At 53.4% G+C, this 23,191-nt stretch overlaps 2 protein-coding genes across 3 annotated transcripts in view; one reads left to right on the top strand and one right to left on the bottom strand.

Moving 5' to 3' along the window:
* CMTR1 (cap methyltransferase 1) overlaps nt 1-6,400 on the top strand; it is a 45,474-nt gene extending 39,074 nt beyond the window's left edge. For both annotated transcript variants that reach the window (XM_019718410.3, XM_074332884.2), the window contains 6 exons: nt 162-253; nt 1,044-1,112; nt 2,532-2,579; nt 3,380-3,492; nt 4,083-4,191; nt 4,951-6,400. In XM_019718410.3, coding sequence (XP_019573969.2) covers nt 162-253; nt 1,044-1,112; nt 2,532-2,579; nt 3,380-3,492; nt 4,083-4,191; nt 4,951-5,083 — 564 coding nt within the window. In that variant the 3' untranslated portion in view covers nt 5,084-6,400. The remainder of the gene's footprint in view (nt 1-161; nt 254-1,043; nt 1,113-2,531; nt 2,580-3,379; nt 3,493-4,082; nt 4,192-4,950) is intronic.
* Nucleotides 6,401-7,716: 1,316 nt separating this feature from the next.
* CCDC167 (coiled-coil domain containing 167) lies at nt 7,717-22,664 on the bottom strand. Its single transcript, XM_019718405.3, has 4 exons — nt 22,573-22,664; nt 9,639-9,733; nt 9,386-9,438; nt 7,717-8,072 (listed from the first exon to the last, which is right to left on the bottom strand). The coding sequence occupies exons 1-4, from the start codon at nt 22,654-22,656 to the stop codon at nt 7,969-7,971; spliced, it is 336 nt and encodes a 111-aa protein (XP_019573964.2). The 5' UTR covers nt 22,657-22,664; the 3' UTR covers nt 7,717-7,968.
* Nucleotides 22,665-23,191: the final 527 nt, after the last annotated feature.

Here is a 23,191-nt window from a genome sequence, read left to right as displayed (position 1 = left end):
TCCGGTGCTAAGAATCAGCTGGGAGGGAGGCAACAGAAATATCCTGTGTTTAGAGCCCTTCCCTTCTCCCTCTGTAGGTAGACTGAGGCCAGCCTGCCACGGTGGGCAGAGGGGGCCCAGGCTGATGCCTGGCAGGGTGGGCAGTGTACTTGTCCTTCTAGGGGAAGGCCCAGCGGAAGATCAGTGCGATCCACATCCTGGATGTCCTCGTGCTGAATGGCAGCGACGTGCGGGAGCAGCACTTTAACCAGCGGTCTGGCCTGGGCCCTGGGGAGGGTGGGCGGGGAGGGCCAGGCAGCTCTATGGCAGCAGCCTGAGGGTGGGCCCGCACCCAGGCCTTCTCTGCTTAAGGACACCTTCACAGTTTCCTCTCTTCCAGCCATGGGCTGGTTCCAAAGTCGGGGGAGAAATGGGCGTGGCACTCCAGAGTGTGCTCGGGCTTGGCTTGGGGGGCACGTGCCGGCACACTCCCACCGTGCCGCAGTTGTGCAGCTCAGACATGATGTTTGGGTTAAGGCTGAGCGAGGGGAGGAGGAGGGTCTTCTCTGAAGAACATGTCTCGTCCCATTTAAGTCGGTTCCTCTGGACCCTACAACCCCACAGAGGCACTTTTGTTGGTGGGTGGGTGCCTCATTGTTAAGGGAGTAGGGGACCAAAAGGAGGGCGGGACAGGTTGCACCACCACGGCTGACGTCACTCGGCTTATCCGAGTGGGTGGACTGTGGTGTGTGGTTCGGGGGATGGAGCAGACACAACCAAGATGATACGGGAGTGCGTGGAGCTGCCTGAGCTCAGCTGAAGGCTCACGTCAGGGAAAGCCAGATGTAGCGAAACTAGAGGTCAGAGAGAGGGAGAGGGCATGCATGAAGACGTCAGCGGACAGCGACAGTGGGGGGGGCTTCCTGAGGGCATGAGTGTGCCTCTTGGAGCAGTTTTGCTTTGGGTTCAGGAATGTTCTCCCACTGACACTGTGGAAACGCCCTGGGCCAAGAATGCTGGTGGAGGCGCCCTTGCTTGTGTCTGAGAGACTGTTTGGATTGTAGAATTCAGCTTGCGGAGAAATTTGTGAAAGCTGTTTCCAAGCCTAGTCGGCCGGACATGAATCCCATCAGGTGAGAGTATCATTTCTTCCTCTCAAATCCCCCTCCCCTGCTGCTGCTTTCTGGCCAATGCCTGCTTTCCTTCACGTCCTGTGAGGGATGGGGGAGGGCTCAGTGGAGGGAACCAGGCAAGGATGGTTCTAGAAATAAGACTGCCCTTGATGAGTGATTTGTTTGGGGGTGCTAGTCAGTGGCTCCTTCTCCCCAGAGTCACCCCCATCCTGCCTGTCACAGTGGGCCGGCCTCCACAGGAGAGTCATTCTTAGGGGTTAAGGTGTCCTCATTTAAGATGCACCTGGCACATAGGCACCTTCGTGAGTCACACAGTCACACTTGAGTATCATTAGCATGTCACCTGGCCGTTTCATTTTTTTTCAGGTAAGTAAAGGGTGCTGAGGGAACGGGAGTTTTGAACATGAAAAAGAGAATGGTTTGAGGGAGTGGGATCCTTGGTGCTTGGGAAGAAGGCCAGGGTTTGCTGCCATGTTAGGTTGTGTGAACGTTCCAGGCCCCTGAGGGAGGAGAGGAGGATGAGAACAGTTAGGGAGCAGACGGATGGAGAATGGATGTGCCAGGAGAAGCAAGGTCTGAGGTTATTACCTCTGGAGCTTCATATGTCTACAGACTGAGGTGTCTATACTTTATTAAAATAATTTTTATTTTTTTTAACATAAATTTACTTAAAATTAAATCCAGTACTGAGAATGCACTTTATAGATGGCTTCTGAAATTCAAAAAGCAGTTTCTTCCTGCACTTGAAAATGTCCCGTGTGCCTGGTCACGACAGGCAGCTCCCAGGCCCCTCCCTCCGTTGCCTGTGGTCCGTTTGCTGGGTCTCTGGGGACCTTCCCCAGTAGCAGTTCCCAAGGCGCATTCAAGGGCCCCGAGAGGTGAGGGGCTGGGCGTCAGTCAGGAGCCATGCCCTCTGTGGTAACAGGCCTATGAGGACTGCTTGGAAGTAGCTGGTACAGGAAGGCCTCAATCCATGTAGTCACACGTGGGCAAGAGTCCGCACGTTGGTTACAGTGTGACGAACTGGGGTGGGAATGCTGGCAGAGACATATTTGTCTGCCAGCCCTTCCTCTCCCCCGTCTTCCATGCCAGCCCTTCCTCTCTCCTTCCTGTCTTCCATGCCAGCCTTTCCTCTCTCTCCTGTCTGCCATGCCAGCCCCTGCTCTCTCCTTCCTGTCTTCCGTAACAATAGCTGTACTCCCCATTTGCCCTGGGGCAGGCCGAGGGGTGCGTGGCAGCTCTGAAACCTAGAGCTTGTCTCTGTAGGACAGCAGTGTGACACGCTTGGGGTCCACATTCTTCGAGGGTTGGGTGGTGCAGGGGCCTGAGGCTGAGGGCAAGGGGAGGCACAGCCCCTGCCTGCCAGCTGCTCCCCCCACCCCCAGGAAGCTTGTCCTCTCTCCGTCCCTCTACCTGCAGGGTGAAGGAGGTGTACAGGCTGGAAGAGATGGAGAAGATTTTTGTCAGGTGAGTGCTCAGGATTGGAGGAGTTGGGTGGGGGGTGGGAGCACGGCCGTGGATTCATTCTGGTTTTGTGTGTAGAGATGGTTGGGTGGGTGGGGAGCTGGCCCACAGGCCCCGTCTGCCCCCCACCTGCCTTGCCTCAGCGCAGCGTGGCTGCACTGCAGCCGAGAGCCCCCCGGCTGAGAGCTGATTCAGCACCCTGTCAGGAGGGGAGCAGGCGGGTATGTGTCGGGCAGAAATATGGGCTCATTGATGCTGTAATAGTTACGATTGTCCCTGTGAGGGGCCGAGTAGCAAGCTGCTTGAAACACTATAAATCCCAGCTCCTGGTGCTGACACAGAGAATGAGCCTGGAAAGGTACAGGGGGCATAACTGCTTCCTTACATTCTTAGTAGTGTTGGGGTGCTCAGATCTGTGGGTCTCACCCTGGGTGTGCCCCCACTATGGCATTGAGTCTCTGTGCCCTTGTGTTAACTCTTTACTGGCCAGTGATGCCGTGGGTGGTGGAGCCAGTGGCAGCCGTGGTCTCAGATCCACCCTTACTGACGCTCCCCAAACAACAGTATGTCGGGGGCATGTCACTCCCCTGCCTCATGACTTAGTGGGAGTCCTGAAGCGAGCACGGCTCCAGTCACTTGCAGCGTGGCCTGGAGCAGCTCACTCACGTCTGCCTCAGTTTCTTATGTTGAACCAAGATAAAATACTGTGGTTGGTGTGATTTTGGTGTCAGAGACTAAGGTAAGGCTTTCTCTTGTTCTCATGCACTCCCCTTCCTGTCTGCATGCCTGCTCGGGGACACCAGGTTAGAAATGAAGATCATCAAGGGCTCCAGCGGCACCCCGAAGCTCAGCTACACGGGGCGGGACGACCGGCACTTCGTGCCCACTGGCCTCTACATCGTCAGGACAGTGAATGGTGGGTGCTGAGTGATTGGTCCCTGTCCCCGCCCCCCCCGCCCCCCCCGGGTGATTGGTCCAGACACCGCCTGAGCCAGAGCTAAGGGGTCCCTACTAAGGTGGGGAGCAGTCAGGTCGGCATTTCTTTGAGGTGTTATGGTGGGGAGGGATTGTGTTCCCTGAGCCTCTTCTCTTCAGTGTTTCCTGGGGGTTGGGCTGGGGCTGGGGAGAGGGGACCCCAACTTGTATACGCGTGATGGTGTCCTCATGGCAGGAGGAGGGCCTTCAGTGGGCAGCAGCAGGTCCAGGTCAGGCTTGGCCATTTGCATCCCCTATAGAATCCCTTTTCTTCAGTGCTCTCTGGTTAACAGTCCTGCTCTCTCATGGGTCCCAGCGACATTGCCCTGCTGGCAGGTCAGCAGGACTGGGAGGGTTCTACCTTAGTCACCGTCCTGGAGCCCCCTGGGCTGGTGATGAGGGCTGTGCTCTGCCTGCACGTGGGTGGAGAGGGGAATGGAAAGACAGGATTGGAGGCAGCCCCGTCCCACCTGGCCTGACCTGTCCCCCGTGGGTATTCTGTCCTTTCTGGGCTTCTCTTCCTCCTGTCAGAGCCGTGGACTATGGGATTCAGCAAAAGCTTCAAGAGGAAGTTCTTCTATAACAAGAAGACCAAGACCTCTACCTTTGACCTTCCTGCAGACTCCATTGCCCCATTTCAGTGAGTAGCCCTCCTCCGGGCCTGCCTGCCCCTCAGCAGTGCCAGCACGCTAGCCAGCCTCTGGGGCACACCCCAGGTCCTCAGACTGATTGCTGCCCACACAGGGGCTCCCCTGAGGAAGGGCCAGTCTCCTCCCCACAAGGGTGGGGGTGGCCCCCCTCCTGGGTAATGAGCTCCGTGATAGAGCTGCCAGGAGCTGCTGTGAGGGTTGGGGGGCCTGGGTGCAAAGGGCCCCACGTAGGCAGGGCGTCTGCCCCACTGAGCAGCCACTGTTGACATGACTTTGTGACACTGGCCTGGGGGTGGGAGTGTGCTGAGGGCACACAGCCCTGCCCCTGGGACTCATGGTCCCAACTGTCCCGTGTTAGGACCCAATGTCCATTTGCCAAATTGTTGGTCATAGGTTCCAACAGCTACCAGCAGCCCCAATATGCCCATAATTAGCCATTGACACTAGTTTCTGTCACCACACTAACACTGTTCTACTAGAACAGCACAGATGAATCAGGAATGTCAGTAATTGTAGAAATTCAGTTGGATACAATTAGCAGCAGCAGGGCTTTGTTGGGAAAAGCTGGTTCTGGAAGGCAGGGGGAAGCTGGGGCCTTCTGGGGTTTTGGCTGCTCGAGGAAGACTCTCAAGTGGACTCCTGATTCTTAAGAACACCCATCCCCTAAGCACAGTTGTCAGGGGTGGGGTGGTGATCTCTGGTCCTGCTCCCCCCGCATGCACCCCTCTGACCTCCTTTCTCCTCCCCAGTATCTGCTACTATAGCCGTCTCTTCTGGGAGTGGGGGGATGGCATCCGTGTGCATGACTCCCAGAAGCCCCAGGACCCGGACAAGCTGTCTAAGGAGGAAGTCCTGTCCTTCATCCAGACACACAGCGCCTGAGGGCCTGGGATGCCCACTCCTGCGGAACGCCTGGGGCCACATTCCTGGTTCCTTCCCCTCAGAAAGGGACGGGGGCACAGCCACTGCAGCCTGGCCATGAGGGGTGGGTGGTCTCCCATCTCCCCTGAAGAGCTCAGTTGGGGCCTTCAGAGGACACTCACGTTCCTTCTGGGACACCTTTTAGACTTCCCTCCTTGGAGACCGGCCCGGGAACTGCCTCCCTGCCAGGACTCAGCCTGGAGGACGCTGCTCCTGCGGCGGGTTTGAGGTCAGGCCCAGGGCATGTAGGGCCGGTGGAGGACATGTCCGAGAGCAGCAGGGCCTCAGCCCTGCCGCTCTCCTGTATCGTGTAGACTCACTTTTCTGAGTTCCATGCACTGCCCTGAGGGTGGCCACACCCCTGCGTTCCCCAACTTTTTACTAGGCCAACTCGAGTGGGGGAAGGCCCCCTGTCGTGAGCTGGCCAGGAGCAGCTGCTGTACAAATCAAGGCTTTGTTTCTTTGAACTTGTTCTGTTTTGATGCCAAGTTGGAGACTTTGTCTCCTCCCCGCACCCTGCCCTGGTCTTCTCTGGAGCTCTTCTCAGCCTGGACCTCTGACAGTCCCGCGGGCCGGGAAGGGAGGTATATGGGCCCCACGTCCCTGACACCACACCAGGATGCAGGTGGCACTGTCTTTGGTAGTGGATGGGACTGCTTCCCGGGCCCCACCCCCATTGAGCCGGACCTTGGGCAGCTCTAGAATGGGAGGAAGCACCCTTGGAGACCTGCCTTTTTCTATGCCCCAGCAGCAGTGGCCCCACTGCAACAGAAGGGACCTCTGGGGCTGGGTTTTACCTAGCCCTCTGGCAATCATGGCACCCCTGTGTGTCACAGCCACCTTGCCACCCTTCCCCCACCCTGTTTTTCTTTCCCAGTAGATGGTACAGTCAGTCACTTTTGTCATTTTGTGGTCACTCCATTTCCTCTATCTTGGTGGAAGCGGAACGGGAAGAGGGGAAGCTGGGCAGTAGCTTTGGGTGGGGGAGGGCACCTGTGGTTGTTCTTGATGGGAAATACCTCTGAGATGCTTATACAGGCTCCCTAGGGCCCCATCCCAGTGCTAGACTGGTTTCCATGGCGATAGGGCACAGCGGCTTCCTGTGAGGTTGGAATTGACTCCACCTGGGGGGGGGGGTATCTCCAGCCAGCATCCAGTCCTCCCCCGCCTCCCCCCGGGTGGCAGCAGCACCACTGAACTGCTGTATTTCCACCCAATTCTGGGTATATCAGTGTGTCTTGCAGAATCTTGGATCATTAAAGATAAACATATTTTTAATGCCTGTGTGGCTCTGTCCTGGGGCTCCTACTGGTTGTCCTCTGTGCCGTGTGGTCTGGGACTGGCTTAGGGGAAACAGCTTGAGCTGAAGGTGAAGGGGAGGAGCCTGTTCTTGGAAGAGGGGAGAAGAGGGTGTGTTTAATTAGAGCCTTGTCCAAGCTCAGAGCTCCCAGGGCTGCCTGCTGCCAGAGAGGGGGCTCCTGTGAGAAGCCTGAACTGGAGAATGAGGGAACCTACAGCCCAGCAGGGTAGGGAGGCACTCTCCCCCTTACATAAATCACACAGCCCAGCCCGTGGTGGTACTGTCACAATCCGGGCTCAGTCTGAGAGACTAAAATAACAGAGGTGTCAGACCAATTAGTGCCACTAGCCCCGGGGGAGAGGGAGGGAGACATGGTTTCGCTGACCGCAGCCAGCCCCCCTCCTTCCTGCACCTGCAGTGGGCCTGTGCTTGGGGTTGTGGGACATACAGGTGCTGGTGGCACCTCCCTCTCCATTCCAGGCTAGTTTCGCCACCAGTCCCATCACTCTGCTGCCAGTTTCTCCCTCGAGCCCGCCAGCACTTGGCTGCACCATGGCCCCGAAGGGCCTTCCTTGATATTTCAGAGCCTGAGCTCCTAGGGCAACTCCTTTCCTTGTTTTTACTTATTAGGATGATCTGGGTTCCCAAGCCCTTCCTCCTCCTGGTTGCCCTGCCCTGCCTCGCTCTAGCTTCCCACCCAACCCTCCTGGGCGCTGCGCTGGGAGTAGGATTGGGCAGCAGGTGATGTCTGTATTTGCGGCTCCTGCTCTCCTGTCCCGTGGGCCCCACCTCTCCTGCTTCTTGCAGACCCAGCCTGATTTACTGGCCACTGTCACCATAAGTCTGTCTGGTCATTACCATGGCTTGTGCTGCCCACTCCGCCAGGCCTCACCAGCCTCGCCTGCCTCTTGAAGATGGATTAACTCCTTGCTCCTGTGGGACTGCCACGCGACCACTGCAAGTCCCCAAGTTGCCCTTCGCTGCACAGGCTGCATTTTTCTACCACACAGGCAGGGGCACTGATGGGAGGGCAAGACTGTTTGGTGGGGGTGGTGGGCACGTGGCACAATAGCAGCATCTCCAGCGATGCCCAACCCTGGAAATGGCTCCCAGCTTAGTTCTGACTGAGTGCTTCCTGCTGCCTCACCCCCCACTTAAGCTGGGGGCTCACCTTCACAGCCCCCCCTTCTCCCTTTGAGATCTAAGCCACGAGCTTTCCCTTGAATGTCTCTTCTTCCTTGATTCCTGAGTGCCGCCCCCGCCACCCCCCAGCTGCAGTCAGACCACCCTGACATTTACTCAGCAGACAGAGCATGGGTGTTCTTTATTGCATGTCCCTTGGGCTAAGGGAGGAGCCAGCACCAAGTCCTGGAGACCCGGGCCCCACAGCAGGATCGGGAGGCAGCAGGGCCTGGGCCCACAGGAAGCCCTGCTCGTGTCTGGGTCGGGGAGATGTCCCTGTACCGTCATCCTCCTGAGGCTTGAGGGCTACTTGGCTGTGAGCAGGTTGCTGAGGGGAAGCCTGCGCTGACCGGAAATCCTCAGGTCACATGGTCCAGCAGGCGTAGATGAGGGTCAGGAGGATGAAGATGGCCACCGAGAGCAGCATGTTCTTCCGGTTCTCTTGCCGAAGCAACTTGAGCTCCTTCTCTAGGAGGAAACGGTGTTGGACAGGTGGTTTGGGCCCATCTGCTACTCATCTGCCCCTGCCTCTCACAGATGGGTACACACTGCTGAGGGCACGGGTTCCTTCCCAGCCACTTCCTCAGCCACAAAAACGACTGTCCCTGATCTGCCCACATCCTCACAGCCTTTTGGCTACAGATCCCAGCCCAGAAAAGTCCCAACACAATGCTGCTCCACCATTTCTCTTCAACTGCAGTTGAAGTTGAGGATGGAATGTGTGAAGGGGTCACCCACAAGGCCACATGTGAAAGCCGCGCTAGGTGGTGGCCTGGCATTCGCCTTGGGCCTGACACAAGGAGGTACAGGGTGGGACCGCACCAGCAGGGCTTCCAGCCCTGCTCTCTGCTGGATGCCCAGCGAAGCAGGAACTGGCACTGCCGAGAGGCCGTTTGTCACGAGGTGGATGGGCTCACCGCTAGAGGAAGCCAGGCCTGCAGTTCTACAGCCACACCTTCCATTCATCCCTCATGATGCGCATGTAGGGGTACGCTGAGGGCTCAAGTGGGGTGATGCTGCGACTGTGTGCCAACTGCTCAGCTTGAGGGGGAGCTGATGTGCGCTCCTGCCTGTGAGGGAGCGGGGACATTCCTGCAAACCAGCCCTGGGCCCAGGCAGGGGAATGTTTGCGCACATGCAGTGCTTAGTGTTGTTTCAAAATGGTCCCTCTAGAAGGTTTCCTGCCCTGTGGACGGTTCTGGGGCTGGTTCTTGGCCAGGTTTGGCCCCTCAGGGAGAATAAAACAGATAAGTCTGAGGAGCCTCCGCAGAGCATCTTTCTCGCAGGCCAGCGGGGATGGGATGCGGGTGGGGGTGGGCCCAGAGCTGCCCTCTAGCTCTGTGCTCTGCCTGGCTCTACCCCCAGTGCCCAGAAGGTGGCAGCCTTGCTCCACCCCCAGTAGCCCTTCATGGGCCCAACTGAGAGGTTCATCCTTCTTCACTCTGGCCCCCACGGCCCCCACTCCCACAGGGTTTCCTGGGAGGAGGGGCAGGGAGGGCAGACCTCCCAAGTCCGGGTGGATGTGAGACTGGATCTGGCTACAGCTATACCCCTTCATCCCTCAGAGAAACAACAGATGCACAGCCCTCTCCTTCCTCGGAACAAAGGAACGAGCCTGCTATTCCAGGCTGCTGGGCCTGCAGTGGGTCCCTGCAACCTCCTGGCAGCCGGCTCCCCCCTGAAGAAACCCCTTGATCCCTGTCACGTGGGCTCCCTGGGCAGTCTGCGTCTCCTGACCCTGGGGCTGGAGGGGGCGCTGGTAGCAGAGGGAACTTGCTTACCATAGTTGGAGGCTTTGTTCATCAGGCTGTTTTTCTCCTTCTCCAGAGTCCTCCTGTGAAGGGGGAAGGAGTTGTATGGCTCGAGCCCTTTTCCTTCTTCTCACCTGAGGGGCAGCTGCCACACCAGGGCAGGTTGGACAAGGGGGACAGGGCCCAGGTGTCCGATGGCAGGGGGAGGGGGGAGTGGAAGCTCAGGCCAGGGCCCAGGATTGATGGGAGGGGCTGGGGAGGTGGGGGGGGGCAGGAGCATTACCTGGCCTCTGGGCTCAGCTCTGCCCCATACAGCCTGGCGTTCACAGCCTCCAGGTCCCTCCGACACTGTGATAACTTCTCCTCCAGCCCATCGATCTGAAACACACCACACACCAGCAGATGAAAATGGGCGGCAGATCTTGTCAACTTTCAAAATAGTTGGGACTCGGGGGTGGGGTGAAGGAAGCCTCTAGGAGTCGGACAGCCCCCCCCCCCATTCAACCCCCAATATGTTTTGCTGTTCTCTACCTCCCACGTGGTGCAGTGTGAGCTGCACTGGAAATGGCTGGGAGTGTTGCTTAGGGTCTCACAGCTGCCATGACCCACTGGGCCAAAGCACCGACTGGGGCAGATAAGGGCAGCCCCTCGGTCACTGTCTCCCCAGCACACGTCCCAAAGGGGCCCCACAACAGGAGCAGCCAGCAGGCACCTGTCACACAGGCGTATCCTAGAATGGATGAAATGGGATGCTTCAGGAAGGCCCTGCCTTTCAAAGCACCCCACACGAGGGATGGGCAATTGGACACTAGGGCTCAAGCAGCAGAGGTATTTTTCCCACTGACACACTTCATCTTAAAGTAGTCTCACTCATAAGAATATACATTTTCCCATGAGAATCAATAAAAAGTACTGAGTGTAAAAAATGCAGCTCAAAGCCACTTCTATTTCTGATGGTTCTTGTGCAAAAACACTGCCCATCATCAAGGTAGTTTTACCTTTTGCGGCAAAATAGCGAAGCTGCTGAGAGGTTGGTTGCCAAAGGTATCAGTTTTCCCATTTGATTATAGTTTCAGAGATGTGTTCTTAGGGAAATAATTTGAGTTGTGGGAAAATGTTTTATAAAATCCTGGACTGGATCATCCAGGCCTGGGTCCTGGTATGATGCACTTGGCCTTGAAGGTTCATCTGTGCCCATCTGACTCTAACTGGCCACCTCTCCGGGGCGAGCCTGCTCTTCTTGCAGCAGTGCCCTGCTGGCAGGCTTCTAGATTGCGATGGGTGGGAAGGTGCAGAGGGCCCTGCGTCCCTCACAGCAGACTGAATAGTACCCTGGGTCCCCGTAATGCTCCATTTTCCATCTGACTTAACTCATTATCACCACCCTTCTGGGAGGAACAGCCATATGACCTCTATTTCACAAATGGGAGAGCGGGGACCCCCAAACGGAATGACTTCTCTGAGGAGTCAGAGTGGAACACCCCTCTCCATATTGGTCTCAGCCGGTTCTCTGCTCCAATCCCTCTGGAGTGGCCCCTGCAGAGACAGTAGTCAGCGACCGCAAGTACGAGTCCCAGAGTCCCAGGCAGGTGTTCTGGGCGAGTGTCAGAGCTGCACCCGCAGTCTCTGGGCCCTCTGCCCCCTGCCCGGCCATCGCCCACCCCAGCCACTTCCCCTCATCGCAGTGCCCGGCACAGAAGGCTCGCCATCTCCCCTCTTGCCTACAGCCCAACCTGCTGCCAGCTCCAGCTCCAGCTCCACAAGCAGGGCCCTGGGGGAGGGAGCAACTGCAGAGCCTTGACTTAATCACTTAGTTAATTGTGTCATTTCTCTGCTAATGGGCACCAAAGGGAGGGCTGTCCTGGGAAACAGTCCCCACCAGGAGATGGGGCCTGTGCTCGGGGAGGCCAGAGGCCGCCCTAGAACAGGCGCTATAGGGAAATGAGCTCGGGAGCCAGGCTCAGGGGACAGCAACAGCCGGATGCGATGGGGAGGAGCCAAGGAGCCGGAGCAGAGAGCAGCAGGTGCTTCCAGCCACTATGGGGCCCACCCTTCACAGCAGCACCCCCAACACACACAGCCCAGCCCCTCAGGTCCCCGAGATTTGCGGTTTTCATCCCATGGTGCAGAAACCATAATCAGGACACCAAATTCCATGTGGGTCCCAAACAAGTTTTAATTCTTGAAGCTCTACCGCCTCCATGAGGCCTTGTCTGTCTGCTGCCCCTGGCTGGAGGGGTGCTGCCTCCTCCCCTGGCAAATTAATGAGACTGAGTGCACACTGTTATCCCAGCTGTGTGTCCAAACCTCATCTTCCCAAACTGTGAGCCCCTGGGGCAGATGATGTAAACCTGCAGCCCAGGGGCAAGTCTGGCCCAAACTGGCCCATTCTACCCTAAGGGTGCCTGACTTTGTAGCGCCTGTTCTAGAAGGCATGGCAGCCAACTGTCTCCTCTGTGGCCACAAGGCCTGGCCTGCTGCAGCCTTTGTGGAGTAGGGCTGGGCATGGTTGCAGCTGCAGGGCTGGGATGGATTTAGGCCTCACGTAGCAATGGTCTCTGAAACCCTCCCCTCGTGCCCATAGAAGCTGGAAGAAGTTAGAAGAAGCAATTATACATGCATATAGATCTGTACTTTGTAGATTACCTAATGCAAGTATTAGTCTGAGGTTACATTTCTCCCTGCCACCCTTGGGCCAGACCCTGGTTTACATGTCATTCTGGGAAGGAAAAAGGTTGGGGACTTTCAGCCTAAAACACCTCTAGAAAGTTACCAGGTGCCCACACAAGCAGTAACTGGCCCAGAGCGAGGCCAGGACTCATGCTAAGCTACATCTTTAAATTGAAGTTGGCAAACTAAAAGTGGCCAAGCCAATCTGCCATTGTGCTCTGGGCTGGGCCTGCGGAGCTGGCAGTTAGAGGCCTATCTCTGAACAAGCCCAATTTATCTGCAGTTCCAGAGAATATCCCCACTTTCATTTACCACTTTTTAATGAGGCATAAACAGACGAACACAAATCAAGGTTTTAAGGACTCAAGTTCTAACCTCCCTCTATGAATATTTATGTCCTGCTGACAGCTCTCTCCGATTCCCTTCTAAATAGCAAGTTCCCCTTTATAACCCAGCTGTTTGATGTGGGCTGAGTGAGGGGAGGCTGAGGCTGTCAGGGGCTCTTCAGAAGGCCACACACCCACCCTCAGAGGGTGACCCCGCTGGCAGGCAAACACCGGGCAGCATTTGCTGAAGCAAAAGCTGGCTCTCCAGCAGCTACAATGGGTACAGATTCTGGGTGACTTCTGGTTAGAGAAGCCAGGGAGGGAGGGTCAGGATGCATCTTTTAGTTGTGATGGGTCAGGAGTGGTGGCTACAGAACAGAGCTGGCAAGGTGGACCCAAAAATGGGGGAGAAGACCCAGAAAGTGGGCCTTACAGGAAGCCCCGAGTTAGATGGCCAGTCAGCTCTCAATGGCACGCACATGGATTATGCACTTCCCGATTCCCCAGTGCAAGTCTAGAGTCCTCGGTTAGCTTTCTCTGACACCAGGCTGAAGGCAACAGAGGACAAGATAACCAGGACCGGGAGAGAAGACACGCGAGTTAGGAACAGAATAAGGAGACAAATGTCAAGAAGATTCTAGAAGCATCTTCTTGGGCAAGCTGTTGGAAGCCCAAGTGCCTAGAAGCCTGAAATTGTGGCTCCTGAAAAGTGTGGTTGTAAGGAGTGCGGGCTGTAATCAGGTGCCTCAGTTTACTCATGTGTAAAACAGACAATAACGTTTCATATTTCAAAGAGTTGTTGTGAGGATATGAGGCGACACATGTAAGGTCCCTAACACACATGGCAGGAGTTCAGTGTTTGTGTCATTTTCATCAGAGAACGTTTTTCACTGGCTCTTTGGGGTAATAAAAAGTTAATTTGTGGCAAGAGTAAGAGACGGAGCTAGAAGTGGGGTGTGTGAGGCAGAGAAATCTCCATTGGTCACTGGCTGGGAAGGGGAGCACCTCTGGCTCAGAGACGGCCATCTTATGAGTCAGAGGAGGGGTTCAGCACGGGTGGGGGCGTGCAGAGCAACGCCTCTACAGGCCAGCCCATCTAGCTGGCTCAGCATGGCATGCTGGGAACCTCAGGACTGGCCTGGGGATGAAGCTGGCTGGGGTGGGGCTATGGAGCCAGCGCCAAGTTGGAGGCTGGGGCTGGTGGAACCCAGGGATGACAGGCCTAGAGCAGGGTCTAAGGGACAGAACACTCAGGTGTGGTCTGGGCACCAGAGGGCATCTGGATGGCAGGTGGAGCCCAGGTTCACCTGCGCCATGGCTTTATGGGGCCTGGCATCCCACACGCTGGGAGCTGGAATGCCAAGTCCCAGGACTAAGGCAGAAAGAGGCCTCACTACAGAGATCTGACCAACTCCAGTGGGGAGACGCTACACCCAGGACTCCTGCCCGACACGCTGGATAGCAGGCCAACTGGCAGGAAGAGGGTGCGGGCCCAAGACCGATTCCGGTGCTGGGATTTTCCTGCAGCTGTGTGGGTAGCTGGCTGTGACTGTCACAGGCAAAGCGGGGACTGAGACAGGGCTCTCACTCACAGTATGGGGGGCAGAGAGCTGATCCCCCGATGGACATTAACATTAAGAAGTGTCCATGCATTATGTTTCTACGACCAAGTGTTCGTTTTCATACAGGGAAAGTGAACACCGTCTAAGTATCGAGATGACAGTCAGCAGGTGCATCGCGGCTGCAAAGGAGCCGAGGAAGTAAAAAGGCAGTGGGGTCAGCTCCCTGCTGTGTCTTCTGGCACCTCGCACAGAGCCGGGGCCTGGTAGGTGCTGTGTAAACCTGTGTGCAGGCCGGTCAGGGGATTGAGACATATACCGTGTTTCCCCAAAAATAAGACCTAGCCGGACAATCAGCTCTAATGCGTCTTTTGGAGCAAAAATTAATGTAAGACCTGGTATTATATTATATATTATATTATATTTATTATATTACATTATATAAGACCCAGTCTTATATTACAGTAAAATAAGACCCGGTCTTATATAATAATATTATATTAAATTATATTAAATAACATTAAATTATAATATAATTTAATATTATCATATAAGACTCGGTCTTACATTACTTTTTGCTCCAAAAGACGCATTAGAGCTGATTGTCCAGCGAGGTCTTATTTTCGGGGACACACGGGAGGTGGTGAGTGTGCAGGTGTCCTGGGGGGAAGTCTGTAATTTGACCCTGAGACCAGCAGTAGCTGAAACCTGCCCAGGGGTCCGCTGGTCTGAGCCTGGGCGGGGAAGATGCCGTGAGGGAAGAAGGGAGGAGGAGAGAGAAGGGGGAGTGGGAGGGAGCTGAAGGTCCGGGGAGGCCTGGAGACGGGATCCAGGGGTCTGCACTGTCACAGGAAAGGCCACACATATTCCACCACCGAGGGCCGCTGCCTTCCTGATCCAAGCACGGACTGGGGACTCGGAGCCTGTGGGTGGCTGAGAGTGGGCAGAGGAGCAGGCTGGGTTGAGAAGGAGAAGGACAAGGATTCTCCACAGAGGTAGGACGCTTCCTGCAGAAGAATGCCAAGATCTGAAGTCAGCCCAACAGTCAAGGTCAGCGTGGGCCGTGACTCCAGCCAAGTGGGGCCGTCGCTTCATCTGCAGTCACTGGGCGCAGGCGCTTCCCTCAGATGCAGTGAGTGCTGTGTGCTCCATGCTGCTCCGGCAGCTCAGCAACCCCCAGCCGGCTACGCGAAACCCCTCTGCCATCTGACTTGGGGAGTAACGCCTTATTCTCAGCTTTAGGGAAGTCTCCCTGGGGTCCCATATGCCATAAAACCACTGTGTTAAGAGAAACTGTAAAATTTGTCTGAAACCCCCAAGAGGCATCTTTTCAGGAGTGTGGAGCCTCCTGGTATCAAAGCCCCGAATGAGACCTCTTTGGGGGCAAGGAACATGAGAGCCAGCTCCCGCGCAAACTGCCCAGAACACCAGTCAGGTCAGGCCCCCCGGGGCCAGCTCCAGGTCTGGCGGCTGCCACAGCCTCACGTGCAGCTTTTATTCTGCCTACGAGAAGGAGCCACAGGCTGTCGCTCCCCTATGAAGGTGGATGAATGGTGCTCCCACGAGCATCTTGACAGCCTGGGAGGCGGCTCTCTGCCCACTGCCAAAGGAGCTGCTGTCTAGAGCCAGGCTTTCTTCTGGGAAAGGGCAGAAGGCACCCTCAGGGCTTGGCAGTGGGCCACGCAGGCCACTCTGCATTCTAGTTTAGGACGTTTCCAGTCTTGCCGGCCTTGCTCTTAGGAGCTTCTGGCTGGCAAGTGACAGAAGTGGCAGGGAACGAGTTAACCTCGGGAGTCAGGTGCAGGATACCCCCTGCTGGGGAATCCTGCACCTGCCTGGCCAGGACCTTGTTGAGTACCGAGACCTAATAAAGAACACAGGGTACCTGAGCCCAACTCAAATCATGAGTGTCGCGTGTCTGGATGGCACAGCATGAGTCAAAGCAGCCTCATGGAAGCCGAAGGTGCATGTAAGAAGAACCACAGTGGCAACGGCAGCCTCTTCTGCAGCATGGCGCTCACTGTGTGTCAGACACGGCTGGGCTTCACCGGGAGGCCCGCCCGGATGCTCTCAGTAACCTTGTAAGTGAGAAGCAGTATTAGTATCTGCATTTTGCAGATGAGGAAACTCAGGCCATGGGGGTGAAGTGCTTTGTCCAGGCTCACACAGCCAGTCCGGGGGGGGGGGGGGGGGGGGGGGGGGGAGGAGGGGGGCTGTGCGGCCCGAGTCCGTGCTATCAGCTCCAGCCCACAGGGACAAAGGGAGCCACCAGCCCTGAGCCTCTCAGCTCCTGGGCGCAACCTCCACTCACCCCTCACCCGCTGGGGTAGGCAGTCTGTGGGCAGCTGGGCAGCTTCATGTACGCTACCGAAGGTCTGCGATGACTCTACGAGGAAGGCACTGCCCGTCTTAGAGGAACAAACTCCTGGCGTGGAGATTTGAAGCAACCTGCCCAAAGTTGTGTCATTGGGTGATGGCAGAAGTGGGGTCTGAATCTGGGTTTTTCTACTTCAGAGCTTATGCCCTTTCTACCACTTCAGGCTCTTTCTTTAAAAATCCCTTCATGAAAACATTCATGACAGAAGGTTTTTGTGGGACAGTCATTCCACATCCCGGTCGAAGTCCATCTAAGCTTGTTGATCTGGCTTCAACAGATCCTGTCCTCTGAATCATCTTGTACAAGGGCTCTGTTGGTCTCTTTCCCATGACGGATACTCTCTATGAGGGAAGAACCGGATTGAAATCTGTTTGCTTGGAGACTGAGACAGGAGCCGAGCATCTGTCCTCACATTGAAGGCAATTACCCTCCAACTCCCAGCTTTACAAACATCCCAGACACCCTCCCCCGAATTGCTTAAACTTGCCAAAGCACCTTCCAAAATTCACACAAAACAGACCCAGTTTTGAGAAGGAAAAAGGTGGGCTAGTGGGCCTGATAAGCCCTTCTTTCCCCAATGGGTATCAAAGCCTTTCTTTTCACTTGCTAATTCACAGCCAAGAGTGGTGTCAGCTGTTTCATCTCCAGCCCCAGCAGCCTGGGAACTGGATTTCTGGAAATCCACTCATTTGCACATGTCGGGGAGGCCTCGGGATGTTTGCTATAATGGGTAAAGAAGCCAGACCGCCTGCCCAGATGGTCTCTGGCAAGAGCGCTGGGCTTTCCATCTGGGGCCTTCAGGCCACACAGCCAAGTCACATGGGGGTCATGGGCCTCAATTTTTCAAGTGACCAACGTCAAACCCCAAAGGGCTGATTATCCTGACACTGCTTACGGGGTGTTTTTCTATGGAGGAGGCTCCTAGGGCTCTGTGGGGACAGAAAAACCTTCGCCTAGGGCTCCCCACATCACCAGGCCCTGTGACAAGTTCCTCCCCCAGGCTGAGCAGATGAAGACAGTAAATCTTCCCAGATTTCACCCAATGAATAATTTTCAGGAAAAGCAGAGGGCCAAGGAACTTGTCATTTTTCGGGAGAGTCACCCCCTGCCCCGGGTCAGGAACCAGAGGGGCCCAGCGGAAGCCCCCGCCAGCTCGGAGACAACCAGAAGAGCTCTGCAAGGACGGCCATGTCAGTCCTGGCCTGAAGCCTTCATCTGTCCCTGGCCACAACGCTGTTTGAGGTTTGTTTTCTCTTCTTTCCCTCAATATATATTTTTTGATAAATTAGCAAAAGCTTCTTCATTGCTGAAAGGCTCAAAGCATTTTTCAAGAACTGGCAGCCACCCCGTGCCTTATGAATCCATTAATTAAGATGCTGGCAAACAGCCACTCCACACATGCTGACATCCAGCCGTGTTAGGTAATGAGGTTTTAGTCTCCTGACCCCCAGCAAGTGGAGCAGAGCCAGACACAGGCTGCCGAGAGAAACCACCTGCCCACTGGCGACCTGTCGCTTGCGCCTGGCAGCAGGTGAGGCTCATTTAATGGTCAGCAGCCCTTGAACAGTGTCTGCATGCTGGGAGCCCTTCTCCCAGCCCCTGGCCGGGCGGCTCCCCATCAAGGCACCATCCAACCACCTGCTCCACCGTGGCCTAACCTCTGACCTGCGAACCACTCGACCGGGCCCACATGTTAGAGATGGGGGTTCAAGTGCCTCCTTCAGCCACTCAAGCCAATTCAGGAAATATTTATTGACAGTCCACTAAGCTGCTTCTATCCCTTGTCTCAGGAAATTGGTAGGCTCCCCTCAGCTTTGTGCACAGTTTGCTCCAGAATGGAGACCATCTTCATCCACACTTACTGCTTCTGCCCCTCCCTCCCCGCAGGGAGCTTACAGCAGGGGCTGGCAGTAAACAAATAATTACCAGTGTCAAGGTTCCTTCCCTCTTGATGCTCAGGGCTAGGTCATTTTCTCCTCTCAACCTACCACCTCTCTGCAATCATCACTGATCCTGGCCTCTTTTTCTGGTAAGGATTCCAGTGAATTTCAAATGGAATTTTAGCATTCTATTAATCTGTATTCCCTATAGCATATACTATTAGTTGGCTAACACAACGATTTCCAGACCCTCCTCCTTTGCCTGCCTCCACTAGAGAAGTTAGAAAAGCTCAGCAGATGCTTTCCCAGCCTCCTTACAGCTAGGGGAGGTCATGACCCAGTTCTGGCCAATGAGATGTTCCAAAAGTCAGCTGGGAGACTCCTGGGAGGGCTTATGCTTTGTTTAGAAAAGGGACAGAGTGTTGGAGTTTCTTTCTCCTTCTTCTCACTTAGAGTTGGACATGATGGCTGGAATGATGGCAGTTATCTTGTCACTAAGAGGAAGCGCCTAAAAGAATGCAGAAATACCAGCCCTGACATAGCTGAGCTTTTGAACCCATGCTAGTAGCCACCAAGCTCCAAATTTCTCAGTATGGGGGGAAAAGTATATTCCTATTTACTTAGGTCACTGAGGTCAGTCTACTGTAACCTGTAGCCAAAAGCTTTCCAAACTGATAGATTTTTCTACTAGGAAACAGATCCAACCAAGTGCCCCCTTTAAGATATTAGCTAAGACACTGCACATCTGTTAACATAAGACAATTGGCTGTTGAAACATCTAAAGACACCAAGTTCAACAGTCCAGTTTCGAAAGGAAAGCACAATGACCAAGTAACAGCTCATTACTATCAGAGATTAAAAAAACATAGCTTGGTTTTCCATCAGCCCAAATCCTATCTCTTTAGACTGAAATGCAAGCCTTCCCTCAGCCAGAATCCTCCTATCAGTTTAGACTGAAATACAACCTCTCCCTCCTCCTTCACATTAAAATCAGTACCAGAGCTGGTGATTTCTCATCTGAGTTATAATTCTCTCTTGCTATTCAGAATTTACTCTCAGAAGCTAAAACTCAGAGCCAGTTTTTTCTAACTCTGAGATCTCACAAGGTAGCAAATGACTCGGATAAAAAGTCCTTAGGAGGAGCCACGAGTGGGGGAGGCTGGGAGGTGCCTTGGTGGTCGCCCCGTACAGCTGGCCCGAGTCAGCCCTCGGGATGAGTGCCGCCTGCTCAGTAATTGCTTCATTACAACAAGTGGAGACTGTTTGCAGGTGCTGAGATCACTCACTTGTGGGGGTTTTATTGTACTCGTCAGATTAACAAACATTTTTGATTAAATCACCACTTCATTGGCTCTAAGCACACTTTTAATGAGGACAGTATCTACTGCTACTGAGCATCAGTGCACATTCAATACTCAGATGCCAAGCTTTTTTTAAGGTGCAGTTACAGATCTCAAATCTTAGAATAACCAAGCAAAAAGTAACCTTAGAGATCAAGATGGCAAATGTAAACATCTATATTGGTACTGATAGGTTTAAAAAAAAAAAAGGCAAATGTGACCAGGCGTTAGGAACATGGCCCACCAAATTCAAAAGACTTTTAAATCCTGTGTCAGCCAAACAAAAGACATCTGTGGTCTGTATTTGGACCACAGTCAGTGAGTCTGTAACCCCTGGTGATATTCAAGGCCTTCATGTTACAGATGGGGAAACTAAAGTCCAAACGAGGGGGTTGACTTAGCCACGGCAGAAAGATGCGAAAGAATTACAACGGCTGCTAATAAGAACGAGCACTGTTTGTTGATTATTCACCATGCCAGGCACTTGCTAGATACTTTATATATATATATATATTGTCTCATTTAATCCTCAAAACCGCATTGTGAGGTGAATTGCAATTCACTAAAACACTAGCTCCTTCTTCCATAGCAATGGAGCTGTAGTTGGGCATGTGGTCTCCGACCTAACTGAATGCATTTCCCAGCCACCCGCTGCAGTGAGGTGAGGCTTCCCATCTTGGCCAATGGAAAGTGGGCACTTCGAGCCCAGGACTCTTAAGACAGTGGGTGTGCTCCCTCCACTCTCTCTTTTCCCTTGCCAGTGGACACATCAATGGGGTCTAGCCTAGTTTCATTCATGAGGTGACAACAAGGTCCCCTAGGAAGGCAGAGTCACCAAGGGAAGGAATATGGCAGAACCACTACTGTCCTGGGTACTCTAGACCAGGGATTGGCAAACTATGGCCTGTGGGCCACATTCGGTCCACCCCGTTTTGTAAATAAAGTTTTATTGGAATTTTACCCACTGTCAATGGCTGCTTTTGTGCTAAGCCTACCTAAGTATAATTGAGTCTCGTTATTTGTGGTAGTTATGTTCTATAAAGTTGCCACCAACAATGAATTAGCAAATACTCAATCAGGTTAGGTTCCTGTGAGCTCTATACAACATTATTATCAAGTGATCAACACAATGCCTTGTTTTGTGTGTGTTTCTATTTAAAGAGAACTAATTTAATATATATTCTTGATTCATTAACACTGAACTCACAGCCAATCGCAGTATAACTCAGGCCTGAGCAAGCTTATCTAACACACATATCTTCTCTGTAAGGCATACACAGCCTTCTTGCACTTTGGAAATCCAGACAGCACTTTGGAAAACTGTATAGCAGTACTCTTGAGGGCCATTTTAAACAGCAAAATCACCAACAAAAAGCACAAAATTGCAAAAAAAATGTGGCATTGAATAGATCACAAAAACGACACTTGTTTACCATATAAGAACTGAAATAAGAAGGCAGAGCACTGCCTTGTTCAGCCTTAGCTGGATGCGTGAGCCTCAGGTGACTAAAATTTTTCACCGCTTTGAGTTCGTAATGAATTAGCGCACAAGTACTATTGCGAGTATTGATTTTGGGGTTACAAATACATTTTAGCAAGCAGGTAAATTCGCAAATATAGACTCCGTGAACAATAAGGGTCAACTGTAGTTGCAACAGAAACCATACAGTCCACAAAGCCTGAAATATTTACAATCTGACCCTTTTACAGACAACATCTGCCAATCCCTGCTCTAGCTATTAGAAGAAAAATAAACTTTCTTGTTCTTGAAGCCACTGACTTTTGGGGTTTCTGTTATAGCAGCTTATCATGTCCTAATACAGACTATAAAGTCTACGAGTATGCTCTTCCCACTACAAAATAAGTGCCATCTCATTTAACCATCTATATCCTTTTAAGAGATTCATATTTCCATCAACGTTTTTTTCCTACAAAGTAGGCCAATATTTCTCAAAACCTTCTGCATCAGCACGAGGGTATGCAGCTTGTTAGAAAATGCAAATTCTTTGTTAAAAATGCACACCCAAATCCTACTGAATTCCTCGGGGTGGGTGAGAATTCAACTCTCCATTTGTAACAAGCTCTACAAATGATCTTTAATGTGTTCTTAAGTTTGAGAACCACTGAACTGGTAGTAAGCTCAAAAAGACTATTACCCCATCTCTCTCTCGCAACCCCTGGGAGGGTGTCTGAGGGAATTGTAACACAGGGGAAACAAGACGCACTAGAAGTCAAATCACTTGTGCTTGATTTTCAGCTCCTCCACTGCTTCAAACTGGGCTCTCTACTCAAAACCTCAGTTTCCTCATCTGTAAAAACCTACAGGCTTATACCGTGTTTCCCTGAAAAATAAGACCTAACTGGAAAAAAAGCCCTAGCATGATTTTTCAGGATGACATCCCCTGAACATAAGCCCTAATGCATCTTTTGGAGCAAACCTTAATATAAGACCCAGTCTTATTTTTGGGGAAACATGGTAGTGAGGATTGCTCAATATGCATCAACTTTCTTTCCCTTCTACGTGCAGCAAATTATTTTTAAGCTCTTTGGGAACACCACCATTTCAGAATTCTCTACAAATTCCCACAGGTTCCCAAAGTAATTTTCAAGCTACAAGCTTCAGTACCCCAAAGGAAACTTTTCCTATCTCAGGCTATTTAAGCCACTAGTGATATACTAAACAGTATGGGCTCCATCACCTTTGGGGTACCCACCCTTTCTGGGTCCTCTTCATTTAACGTCTCCCTTCAGGGCATCCTTATTTCCGCGTCCCGCCCGCTCTGGGGCTCCGGTTCACCTTCATGTCTCTTCTCCTCTGGAGGTCCCCTCACCTCCGGTTCCCACCTCTGGAGCCCCCTGGGGATCTCCAACCTTCGGTTCCTCCATCGTGCCCCACAACTCCAGATACCCCACCCGGCCCTCTCACAAGCCTCGCGTCTCCCAAACCCGCATCGCCCTTAATTCCTCACTTTGGCCCCTCCTCCAACCTGCAGCCGGCCCGACACACTACCACGCAGCCGGGAGAAAGCAACAACAATGTAGCCCACCCCCACTTCTCCCCTCACCTCTAGAGCGACACCCAGATTCTCCCGCTTCTTTTTAGTCATGTTAATTGCCGAGATCCCCCAGTCATTATTGGACGCGCCCATTGGTGGCATCACGCATGCGCAAACACTCGTGCTTCTTCCTCATTGGCCTTCACGGCAGCAGGAGGTGGGGCTAGTGGAGGTGGCCATCTTGTTGAGGGGCGGGGCCAATTTGGAGCAGCCATGTTTATGAGGGGCATCCTCTAGTTTGAGGCCTCAGCTTAGGGTGGGGAGAGGGTAGATAACTAGGTGACCCCGGGAAGAACAATGGCCCGCCCAGGGATAGAGCTGCCCCTTTCCTTTCTAATTCAAAAGCACTTCATAACACTGAGAGATGCATTTTTTCTACCCCATCTTCTTTGCCCTTCATCCTTTTAGTGACTACCCTGACCACTTTGAGGCCTACCTGCAACCCCCATTCAAATTCTGTCCAACCTTCAAGGCCCATCCTGAAAGCACTGCTGCTCCGGGAAGCCCCATCTTGAGTCCCTTAGCCTTTTGGGATCTGATAATGACCTGTTGTTATTCGTCTTTGTCTTGCGTTCTTATTCATTTTTCCTGCTTTATTGTAAGAACAGACTACAAACATCACAGAAGA

This window comes from Rhinolophus sinicus, chromosome 2 (genome assembly GCF_057876585.1).
Source record: "Rhinolophus sinicus isolate RSI-liver-muscle chromosome 2, RSI-T2T, whole genome shotgun sequence".
Lineage (NCBI taxonomy): Eukaryota > Metazoa > Chordata > Mammalia > Chiroptera > Rhinolophidae > Rhinolophus > Rhinolophus sinicus.
This window is presented reverse-complemented; position numbering and strand designations above follow the sequence as displayed.